Source organism: Salmo salar, chromosome ssa01 (assembly GCF_905237065.1).
Source record: "Salmo salar chromosome ssa01, Ssal_v3.1, whole genome shotgun sequence".
NCBI lineage: Eukaryota > Metazoa > Chordata > Actinopteri > Salmoniformes > Salmonidae > Salmo > Salmo salar.
In genome coordinates, this window is record NC_059442.1 from 3,165,538 (window position 1) to 3,178,037 (window position 12,500).

Sequence of the window (12,500 nt, forward strand, 5' to 3'; positions counted from 1 at the left end):
GGATTTGGCTATTTCACTCTCACCCGTTGCTGACAGGTTAGCAGTGGGACAGAGATATGATACTGACCTGTCATGGTGTGACTCACTACATCCCTATATGCCTCTCTCTCCATCCCTCTTTCCCCTCCTCCATCCCTCTTTCCCCTCCTCCCCATCCCTCTTTCCCCTCCTCCCCATCCCTCTCTCCATCCCTCTCTCCTCTCCTTCCTCCCCATCTCTCTTTCCCCTCCTCCATCCCTCTCTCCATCCCTCTCTCCTCTCCTCCCTCCCCATCCCTCTTTCCCCTCCTCCATCCCTCTCTCCATCCCTCTCTCCTCTCCTCCCTCCCCATCCATCTTTCTCCTTCTCCATCCCTCTCTCCTCTCCTCCCTCCCATCCCTCTTTCCTCTCCTCCATCCCTCTTTCCTCTCCTCCATCCCTCTCCTCTTATTCTTCTCTCCTCCCCATCTCTCCATCTTCCCCTCCTCCATCCCTCTCTCCTTTCCTCCTCCCCTCCCCATCTTTCCCCTCCTCCATCCCTCTCTCTCCCAGAAGATGAAGGATGATGTGGAAGGAGATAAGAGACAGCAGATTCACCACATCCAGAATCTCTATGCCTTCAATCTGTTCTGTCAGAAGAGGTTTGATGACTCCATGCAGGTGTTCGCTAAGCTTGGTACAGGTGAGCTTCTGGCTGTCCGTTAACTACATGAACAGGTCTGTCCGTTAACGACCTGAACAGGTCTGTCCGTAAACGACCTGAACAGGTCTGTCCGTTAACTACCTGAACAGGTCTGTCCGTTAACTACCTGAACAGGTCTGTCCGTTAACTACATGAACAGGTCTCTCCGTTAACGACCTGAACAGGTCTGTCCGTAAACGACCTGAACAGGTCTGTCCGTAAACGACCTGAACAGGTCTGTCCGTTAACGACCTGAACAGGTCTGTCCGTTAACTACCTGAACAGGTCTGTCCGTTAACTACCTGAACAGGTCTGTCCGTTAACTACCTGAACAGGTCTGTCCGTTAACGACCTGAACAGGTCTGTCCGTAAACGACCTGAACAGGTCTGTCCGTTAACTACCTGAACAGGTCTGTCCGTTAACTACCTGAACAGGTCTGTCCGTTAACTACCTGAACAGGTCTGTCCGTTAACTACCTGAACAGGTCTGTCCGTTAACTACCTGAACAGGTCTGTCCGTTAACTACCTGAACAGGTCTGTCCGTTAACTACCTGAACAGGTCTGTCCGTTAACTACCTGAACAGGTCTGTCCGTTAACTACCTGAACAGGTCTGTCCGTTAACTACCTGAACAGGTCTGTCCGTTAACTACCTGAACAGGTCTGTCCGTTAACGACCTGAACAGGTCTCTCCGTTAACTACATGAACAGGTCTCTCCGTTAACTACCTGAACAGGTCTGTCCGTTAACTACATGAACAGGTCTGTCCGTTAACGACCTGAACAGGTCTGTCCGTAAACGACCTGAACAGGTCTGTCCGTTAACTACCTGAACAGGTCTGTCCGTTAACTACCTGAACAGGTCTGTCCGTTAACTACCTGAACAGGTCTGTCCGTTAACTACCTGAACAGGTCTCTCATCGTTAACTACCTGAACAGGTCTCTCATCGTTAACTACCTGAACAGGTCTCTCATCGTTAACTACCTGAACAGGTCTCTCATCGTTAACTACCTGAACAGGTCTCTCATCGTTAACTACCTGAACAGGTCTCTCATCGTTAACTACCTGAACAGGTCTCTCATCGTTAACTACCTGAACAGGTCTCTCATCGTTAACTACCTGAACAGGTCTCTCATCGTTAACTACCTGAACAGGTCTCTCATCGTTAACTACCTGAACAGGTCTCTCATCGTTAACTACCTGAACAGGTCTCTCATCGTTAACTACCTGAACAGGTCTCTCATCGTTAACTACCTGAACAGGTCTCTCATCGTTAACTACCTGAACAGGTCTCTCATCGTTAACTACCTGAACAGGTCTCTCGTCGTTAACTACCTGAACAGGTCTCTCATCGTTAACTACCTGAACAGGTCTCTCATCGTTAACTACCTGAACAGGTCTCTCATCGTTAACTACCTGAACAGGTCTCTCATCGTTAACTACCTGAACAGGCCTCTCATCGTTAACTACCTGAACAGGCCTCTCATCGTTAACTACCTGAACAGGCCTCTCATCGTTAACTACCTGAACAGGCCTCTCATCGTTAACTACCTGAACAGGCCTCTCATCGTTAACTACCTGAACAGGCCTCTCATCGTTAACTACCTGAACAGGCCTCTCACCGTTAACTACCTGAACAGGCCTCTCACCGTTAACTACCTGAACAGGCCTCTCACCGTTAACTACCTGAACAGGCCTCTCACCGTTAACTACCTGAACAGGCCTCTCACCGTTAACTACCTGAACAGGCCTCTCATCGTTAACTACCTGAACAGGCCTCTCATCGTTAACTACCTGAACAGGCCTCTCATCGTTAACTACCTGAACAGGCCTCTCACCGTTAACTACCTGAACAGGCCTCTCATCGTTAACTACCTGAACAGGCCTCTCATCGTTAACTACCTGAACAGGCCTCTCATCGTTAACTACCTGAACAGGCCTCTCATCGTTAACTACCTGAACAGGCCTCTCATCGTTAACTACCTGAACAGGCCTCTCGCCGTTAACTACCTGAACAGGCCTCTCATCGTTAACTACCTGAACAGGCCTCTCATCGTTAACTACCTGAACAGGCCTCTCATCGTTAACTACCTGAACAGGCCTCTCATCGTTAACTACCTGAACAGGCCTCTCATCGTTAACTACCTGAACAGGCCTCTCATCGTTAACTACCTGAACAGGCCTCTCATCGTTAACTACCTGAACAGGCCTCTCATCGTTAACTACCTGAACAGGCCTCTCATCGTTAACTACCTGAACAGGCCTCTCATCGTTAACTACCTGAACAGGCCTCTCACCGTTAACTACCTGAACAGGCCTCTCACCGTTAACTACCTGAACAGGCCTCTCACCGTTAACTACCTGAACAGGCCTCTCACCGTTAACTACCTGAACAGGCCTCTCACCGTTAACTACCTGAACAGGCCTCTCACCGTTAACTACCTGAACAGGCCTCTCACCGTTAACTACCTGAACAGGCCTCTCACCGTTAACTACCTGAACAGGCCTCTCACCGTTAACTACCTGAACAGGCCTCTCACCGTTAACTACCTGAACAGGCCTCTCACCGTTAACTACCTGAACAGGCCTCTCACCGTTAACTACCTGAACAGGCCTCTCACCGTTAACTACCTGAACAGGCCTCTCACCGTTAACTACCTGAACAGGCCTCTCACCGTTAACTACCTGAACAGGCCTCTCACCGTTAACTACCTGAACAGGCCTCTCACCGTTAACTACCTGAACAGGCCTCTAATTGACACCCTATTCCCTACGTAGTGCATATGCTGCCTTATCCTATGTTGTATACAGCAGTACTCTGTGTCTAATACCATTACCCCATCAAGGACATGAAAGTGAATCTTGTACTATAAAGCCTGTGGTCAACAGCAGTGTACAGGAAACAGAGGGTAACGCTGCACCTTCTTCCTCCAACAGATCCCACCCATGTGATTGGTCTGTACCCGGACCTGCTCCCCACTGACTACCGTAAACAGCTGCACTACCCCAACCCTTTACCCAGTCTGTCTGGAGCAGAGCTGGAGAAGGCTCACCTCGCTCTCATCGACTACCTGACGCAGGTGAGTTCACTACCCCAACCCTTTACCCAGTCTGTCTGGAGCAGACGTGTATTGTCCCCGTTAGAGGAGGTGTATTGTCCCCGTTAGAGGAGGTGTATTGTCCCCGTTAGAGGAGGTGTATTGTCCCCGTTAGAGGACGTGTATTGTCCCCGTTAGAGGAGGCGTATTGTCCCCGTTAGAGGAGGCGTATTGTCCCCGTTAGAGGAGGCGTATTGTCCCCGTTAGAGGAGGCGTATTGTCCCCGTTAGAGGAGGCGTATTGTCCCCGTTAGAGGAGGCGTATTGTCCCCGTTAGAGGAGGCGTATTGTCCCCGTTAGAGGAGGCGTATTGTCCCCGTTAGAGGAGGCGTATTGTCCCCGTTAGAGGAGGCGTATTGTCCCCGTTAGAGGAGGCGTATTGTCCCCGTTAGAGGAGGCGTATTGTCCCCGTTAGAGGAGGCGTATTGTCCCCGTTAGAGGAGGCGTATTGTCCCCGTTAGAGGAGGCGTATTGTCCCCGTTAGAGGAGGTGTATTGTCCCCGTTAGAGGAGGCGTATTGTCCCCGTTAGAGGAGGCGTATCGTGTTACTAAGTGGACTGTCCCCGTTAGAGGACGCGTATTGTCCCCGTTAGAGGAGGCGTATTGTCCCCGTTAGAGGAGGCGTATTGTCCCCGTTAGAGGAGGCGTATTGTCCCCGTTAGAGGAGGCGTATTGTCCCCGTTAGAGGAGGCGTATTGTCCCCGTTAGAGGAGGCGTATTGTCCCCGTTAGAGGAGGCGTATTGTCCCCGTTAGAGGAGGCGTATTGTCCCCGTTAGAGGAGGCGTATTGTCCCCGTTAGAGGAGGCGTATCGTCCCCGTTAGAGGAGGCGTATCGTCCCCGTTAGAGGAGGCGTATCGTCCCCGTTAGAGGAGGCGTATCGTCCCCGTTAGAGGAGGCGTATCGTCCCCGTTAGAGGACGTGTATCGTCCCCGTTAGAGGACGTGTATCGTCCCCGTTAGAGGACGTGTATCGTCCCCGTTAGAGGAGGCGTATCGTCCCCGTTAGAGGAGGCGTATCGTCCCCGTTAGAGGACGTGTATCGTCCCCGTTAGAGGACGTGTATCGTCCCCGTTAGAGGACGTGTATTGTCCCCGTTAGAGGAGGCGTATCGTGTTACTAAGTGGACTGTCCCCGTTAGAGGAGGCGTATTGTCCCCGTTAGAGGACGTGTATTGTCCTGGCTCCGTAAATACCATGGGAATGTGTGTTTTCCAGAAACGCAGCCACCTGGTGAAGCAGCTGAACGACTCGGACCCGTCCACTACGTCTCCCCTCATGGAAGGAACTCCCACCATCAAGAGCAGGAAGAAGCTCCTGCAGATCATCGACACCACGCTGCTCAAATGCTACCTGCATGTACGTATGGATACCTCGGACGTACTCCCCCATTCCATTGTAATGCTACCTTAATGTACGTATGGATACCTCGGACGTACTCCCCCATTCCATTATAATGCTACCTTAATGTACGTATGGATACCTCGGACGTACTCCCCCATTCCATTGTAATGCTACCTTAATGTACGTATGGATACCTCGGACGTACTCCCCCATTCCATTGTAATGCTACCTTAATGTACGTATGGATACCTCGGACGTACTCCCCCATTCCATTGTAATGCTACCTTAATGTACGTATGGATACCTCGGACGTACTCCCCCATTCCATTGTAATGCTACCTTAATGTACGTATGGATACCTCGGACGTACTCCCCCATTCCATTGTAATGCTACCTTAATGTACGTATGGATACCTCGGACGTACTCCCCCATTCCATTATAATGCTACCTTAATGTACGTATGGATACCTCAGACGTACTCCCCCATTCCATTGTAATGCTACCTTAATGTATGTATGGATACCTCGGACGTACTCCCCCATTCCATTGTAATGCTACCTTAATGTACGTATGGATACCTCGGACGTACTCCCCCATTCCATTGTAATGCTACCTTAATGTACGTATGGATACCTCGGACGTACTCCCCCATTCCATTGTAATGCTACCTTAATGTACGTATGGATACCTCGGACGTACTCCCCCATTCCATTGTAATGCTACCTTAATGTACGTATGGATACCTCGGACGTACTCCCCCATTCCATTGTAATGCTACCTTAATGTACGAATGGATACCTCGGACGTACTCCCCCATTCCATTATAATGCTACCTTAATGTACGAATGGATACCTCGGACGTACTCCCCCATTCCATTGTAATGCTACCTTAATGTACGTATGGATACCTCGGACGTACTCCCCCATTCCATTGTAATGCTACCTTAATGTACGTATGGATACCTCGGACGTACTCCCCCATTCCATTGTAATGCTACCTTAATGTACGTATGGATACCTCGGACGTACTCCCCCATTCCATTGTAATGCTACCTTAATGTACGTATGGATACCTCGGACATACTCCCCATTCCATTGTAATGGAACTTCGTTGTTTACCAAATAAAAACCATTGATTTTCAAAGTTTAACAATTTCCCAACGTCACATTTACAGCAAGATCTGTGCAGATACAACGTTTAGTTTGGGGGGGAAACTGAGGGAGATTTTGGTATAATTCTGTTACCAATCTTTGCATCTGCTGTAATTGAAAAAATATCTATATAATATTTACTGTTTTAAATTGTTCGTTGTGCATGTAGTTGTATGATTTGTTTAACTTTTAAATCAATGGTTTTTGTTTTAAAGTGAAAAATTGGACTCTCAGTGTAATTCTATTACTGTAGAATTATCCTTATATCGTCTCTCCAGACCAACGTGGCCCCTGTGTTAACCTCTCTGGGCTAGTCGGGACGAATTCGTCCCACCTACGCAACAGCCAGTTGAATCCCGTGGCGCGATTTTCAAATACCTTAGAAATGCTATTACTTCAATTTCTCAAACATATGACTATTTTACAGCATTTTAAAGACAAGACTCTCGTTAATCTAACCACACTGTCCGATTTCAAAAAGGCTTTACAACGAAAGCAAAACATTAGATTATGTCAGCAGAGTACCCAGCCAGAAATAATCAGACACCCATTTTTCAAGCTAGCATATAATGTCACAAAAACCCAGAAGACAGCTAAATGCAGCACTAACCTTTGATGATCTTCATCAGATGACACTCCTAGGACATTATGTTATACAATACATGCATGTTTTGTTCAATCAAGTTCATATTTATATCAAAAACCAGCTTTTTACATTAGCATGTGACGTTCAGAACTAGCATACCCCCCCGCAAACTTCCGGGAAAATTTACTAACAATTGACTAAATTACTCACGATAAACGTTCACAAAAAACATAACAATTATTTTAAGAATTATAGATACAGAACTCCTTTGTGCAATCGAGGTGTCCGATTTTAAAATAGCTTTTCGGTGAAAGCACATTTTGCAATATTCTCAGTAGATAGCCCAGCCATCACGGCTAGCCATTTAGACACCCACCAAGTTTAGCCCTGACCAAAGTCAGATTTACTATTACAAAAGTTTGATTACCTTTTGTTGTCTTCGTCAGAATGCACTCCCAGGACTGCTACTTCAGTAACAAATGTTGGTTTGGTCCAAAATAATCCATCGTTATATCCAAATAGCGGCGTTTTGTTCGTGCGTTCTAGACACTATCCGAAATGGTAAATCAGGGTTACGAGCATGGCGCAATTCGTGACAAAAATTTTCTAAATATTCCATTACCGTACTTCGAAGCATGTCAACTGCTGTTTAAAATCCATTTTTATGCCATTTTTCTCGTAAAAAAGCGATAATATTCCGACCGGGAATCTGGGTTTAGGTAAACAGAGGAAAGAAAACAAAGCATTCGGTCGACGCGGGCACGCGCCTGAGTCTCACAGTACTGTAACCAGCCACTACCCAAACGCGCTACTTTTTTTCAGCCAGAGCCTGCAAAGCCACGATTCAGCTTTTTGCCGCCTTCTGAGAGCCTATGGCAGCCGTAGGAAGTGTCACGTAACAGCAGAGATCCTTTGTAATGGATAGAGATGGCAAAGAAGGCCAAGAAATGGTCAGACAGGGTACTTCCTGTACAGAATCTTCTCAGGTTTTGACCTGCCATTTGAGTTCTGTTATACTCACAGACACCATTCAAACAGTTTTAGAAACTTTAGGGTGTTTTCTATCCAAAGCCAATAATTATATGCATATTCTAGTTACTGGGCAGGAGTAGTAACCAGATTAAATCGGGTACGTTTTTTATCCAGCCGTGTCAATACTGCCCCCTAACAGGTTAATCTACTGTCTCTCCTCTCTCCAGACCAACGTGGCCCCTGTGTTAATCTAGTGTCTCTCTCCAGACCGTGGCCCCTGTGTTAATCTAGTATCTCTCTCCTCTCTCCAGACCAACGTGGCCCCTGTGTTAATCTAGTATCTCTCTCCTCTCTCCAGACCAACGTGGCCCTGGTGTCCCCTCTGTTGCGTCTGGATAATAACCACTGTCACATTGAGGAGAGTGAGTACATCCTGAAGAAGGCCCACAAGTACAGCGAGCTCATCATCCTCTATGAGAAGAAGGGCCTGCATCAGAAAGGTAATGAGCACCATCACACCTCCTCCTCCATGCTTCAGAAAGGTAATGAGCGTTGTCATTATGGCAGCGTTTACACAGGCAGCTAGCTCATCATCCTCTATGAGAAGAAGGGCCTGCATCAGAAAGGTAATGAGCACCATCACACCTCCTCCTCCATGCTTCAGAAAGGTAATGAGCACCATCACACCTCCTCCTCCATGCTTCAGAAAGGTAATGAGCACCATCACACCTCCTCCTCCATGCTTCAGAAAGGTAATGAGCGTTGTCATTATGGCAGCGTTTACACAGGCAGCTAGCTCATCATCCTCTATGAGAAGAAGGGACTGCATCAGAAAGGTAACGAGCACCATCACACCTCCTCCTCCATGCTTCAGAAAGGTAATGAGCACCATCACACCTCCTCCTCCATGCTTCAGAAAGGTAATGAGCATTGTCACTATGGCAGCGTTTACACAGGCAGCTAGCTCATCATCCTCTATGAGAAGAAGGGACTGCATCAGAAAGGTAACGAGCACCATCACACCTCCTCCTCCATGCTTCAAAGGTAATGAGCGTTGTCTCTATGGCAGCGTTTACACAGGCAGCTCATCATCCTCTATGAGAAGGGCCTGCATCAGAAAGGTAATGAGCACCATCACACCACCTCCTCCATGCTTCTGAAAGGTAATGAGCACCATCACACCACCTCTTCCATGCTTCAGAAAGGTAATGAGCGTTGTCACTATGGCAGCGTTTACACAGGCAGCTCAAATCTGATCTTTTTGATTTTTTTCACAAGTTGTTCTCAATCAGATCATCTCCCTTGACAATAATTGTGCTTCGTGTGTAAATGCAGCGTATCGACGCTAGACAGCAGTCACAGAGTACTGGGTATGTGGAGCTCTAACTCTAACGCTACATTACACATGAGTCATTTAGGAAACACTCTTATCCAGAGGTAGAATTAGTGCATTCAACTTGCATAGGTAAAACAACCACATACCAACACCATCACTGTGGCTAAAACCTTCCCGAAATAGCTGCTACCTACAAAGTCTGTCTTGTGAGAGTAGAAGACCTGTGTTACAGAGAGAAGGGATCTGTTCTCAGCATGAAGGAGGACCAGAGAGGAGGACCTGAGAGGAGGACCTGAGAGGAGGACCAGAGAGGAGGACCAGAGAGGAGGACCAGAGAGGAGGACCTGAGAGGAGGACCTGAGAGGAGGACCTGAGAGGAGGATATGTTGTTCTGAGCATGAAGGAGGACCAGAGAGGAGGACCAGAGAGGAGGACCAGAGAGGAGGACCTGAGAGGAGGATATGTTGTTCTGAGCATGAAGGAGGACCAGAGAGGAGGACCAGAGAGGAGGACCAGAGAGGAGGACCTGAGAGGAGGATATGTTGTTCTGAGCATGAAGGAGGACCAGAGAGGAGGACCAGAGAGGAGGACCAGAGAGGAAGACCAGAGAGAAGGACCAGAGAGGAGGACCAGAGAGGAGGACCAGAGAGGAGGACCAGAGAGGAGGACCAGAGAGAAGGATATGTTGTTCTGAGCATGAAGGAGGACCAGAGAGGAGGACCAGAGAGGAGGACCAGAGAGGAGGACCTGAGAGGAGGATATGTTGTTCTGAGCATGAAGGAGGACCAGAGAGGAGGACCAGAGAGGAGGACCAGAGAGAAAGGCCTTGTCTGTCTGAATAGCTGTGATGTGTCCTGTCTGAATGAAGGATCCCTCCCAGAGCTCTGCTCTCTGTGATGTGTCCTGTCTGAAGGAAGGATCAGTCCCAGATAAGCTCGTAGTCCCCATGGTATATCTCCCAGGACTGGAGGCTGGCCCACACCGTGGTTGGACAGTCATCCTCATACCTCTTAGATCATAGCTGTCTTCATGCTATTAGTTCTGGTTCTGGTCCAGGCCAGTGTGTGTTTTTAATCAGTCTGCCACAAGCTGTTGTAGTGACGTAATGCTGCTGAGGTTTCTGTGTGTTTCTCTCTCTCTGTCTTTCTCTCACTGCTCTCTGTCTCTCTCTCTCGCCTCTCTCTCTATTCCCTCTCTCTCTCTGCCTCTCTCTCTCTGCCTCTCTCTCTCTGCCTCTCTCTCTCTCTCTCTCTCTCTCAATTTCAATTCAAAGGTGTAGATACAGGACAGTAATCCATTGGGAGTGTGTTCACCTGAATATTCAAGGACTTGTGCTAAGTAGACCGCAATGATACTGTAACCTCAACCCTCCCCTGGTCTTGTAACTCACCTCGTGTGTGTTTCCATCTCCCAGTCCTGCAGGTGTTGTTGGATCAGTCCCCACCAAGGCTAACTCTCCTCTCTTCCTCCCCCCAGCCCTGCAGGTGTTGTTGGATCAGTCCCCACCAAGGCTAACTCTCCTCTCTTCCTCCCCCAGCCCTGCAGGTGTTGTTGGATCAGTCCCCACCAAGGCTAACTCTCCTCTCTTCCTCCCCCAGCCCTGCAGGTGTTGTTGGATCAGTCCCCACCAAGGCTAACTCTCCTCTCTTCCTCCCCCAGCCCTGCAGGTGTTGTTGGATCAGTCCCCACCAAGGCTAACTCTCCTCTCTTCCTCCCCCAGCCCTGCAGGTGTTGTTGGATCAGTCCACCAAGGCTAACTCTCCTCTCTTCCTCCCCCAGCCCTGCAGGTGTTGTTGGATCAGTCCCCACCAAGGCTAACTCTCCTCTCTTCCTCCCCCAGCCCTGCAGGTGTTGTTGGATCAGTCCCCACCAAGGCTAACTCTCCTCTCTTCCTCCCCCAGCCCTGCAGGTGTTGTTGGATCAGTCCACCAAGGCTAACTCTCCTCTCTTCCTCCCCCAGCCCTGCAGGTGTTGTTGGATCAGTCCCCCAAGGCTAACTCTCCTCTCTTCCTCCCCCAGCCCTGCAGGTGTTGTTGGATCAGTCCCCACCAAGGCTAACTCTCCTCTCTTCCTCCCCCAGCCCTGCAGGTGTTGTTGGATCAGTCCACCAAGGCTAACTCTCCTCTCTTCCTCCCCCAGCCCTGCAGGTGTTGTTGGATCAGTCCCCACCAAGGCTAACTCTCCTCTCTTCCTCCCCCAGCCCTGCAGGTGTTGTTGGATCAGTCCACCAAGGCTAACTCTCCTCTCTTCCTCCCCCAGCCCTGCAGGTGTTGTTGGATCAGTCCCCACCAAGGCTAACTCTCCTCTCTTCCTCCCCCAGCCCTGCAGGTGTTGTTGGATCAGTCCCCACCAAGGCTAACTCTCCTCTCTTCCTCCCCCAGCCCTGCAGGTGTTGTTGGATCAGTCCCACCAAGGCTAACTCTCCTCTCTTCCTCCCCCAGCCCTGCAGGTGTTGTTGGATCAGTCCACCAAGGCTAACTCTCCTCTCTTCCTCCCCCAGCCCTGCAGGTGTTGTTGGATCAGTCCCCACCAAGGCTAACTCTCCTCTCTTCCTCCCCCAGCCCTGCAGGTGTTGTTGGATCAGTCCCCACCAAGGCTAACTCTCCTCTCTTCCTCCCCCCAGCCCTGCAGGTGTTGTTGGATCAGTCCACCAAGGCTAACTCTCCTCTCTTCCTCCCCCCAGCCCTGCAGGTGTTGTTGGATCAGTCCCCACCAAGGCTAACTCTCCTCTCTTCCTCCCCCCAGCCCTGCAGGTGTTGTTGGATCAGTCCCCACCAAGGCTAACTCTCCTCTCTTCCTCCCCCAGCCCTGCAGGTGTTGTTGGATCAGTCCCCACCAAGGCTAACTCTCCTCTCTTCCTCCCCCAGCCCTGCAGGTGTTGTTGGATCAGTCCACCAAGGCTAACTCTCCTCTCTTCCTCCCCCAGCCCTGCAGGTGTTGTTGGATCAGTCCCCACCAAGGCTAACTCTCCTCTCTTCCTCCCCCAGCCCTGCAGGTGTTGTTGGATCAGTCCCCACCAAGGCTAACTCTCCTCTCTTCCTCCCCCAGCCCTGCAGGTGTTGTTGGATCAGTCCACCAAGGCTAACTCTCCTCTCTTCCTCCCCCAGCCCTGCAGGTGTTGTTGGATCAGTCCACCAAGGCTAACTCTCCTCTCTTCCTCCCCCAGCCCTGCAGGTGTTGTTGGATCAGTCCCCACCAAGGCTAACTCTCCTCTCTTCCTCCCCCAGCCCTGCAGGTGTTGTTGGATCAGTCCACCAAGGCTAACTCTCCTCTCTTCCTCCCCCAGCCCTGCAGGTGTTGTTGGATCAGTCCCCACCAAGGCTAACTCTCCTCTCTTCCTCCCCCAGTCCTGCAG

The 12,500-nt window shown here is 49.8% G+C and overlaps 1 protein-coding gene across 3 annotated transcripts in view; it reads left to right on the forward strand.

Annotated features, from left to right (window-relative positions):
* Positions 1–12,500, forward strand: part of LOC106569409 (vam6/Vps39-like protein) — a 78,965-nt gene that overhangs the window by 22,829 nt on the left and 43,636 nt on the right. For 2 of the 3 annotated variants that reach the window (XM_045705726.1, XM_045705772.1), the window contains 4 exons: positions 532–661; positions 3,598–3,740; positions 4,973–5,113; positions 8,168–8,309. In XM_045705726.1, the coding sequence (XP_045561682.1) occupies positions 532–661; positions 3,598–3,740; positions 4,973–5,113; positions 8,168–8,309 (556 nt within the window). The remainder of the gene's footprint in view (positions 1–531; positions 662–3,597; positions 3,741–4,972; positions 5,114–8,167; positions 8,310–12,500) is intronic. The other variant, XM_045705752.1, reaches the window with a different exon arrangement.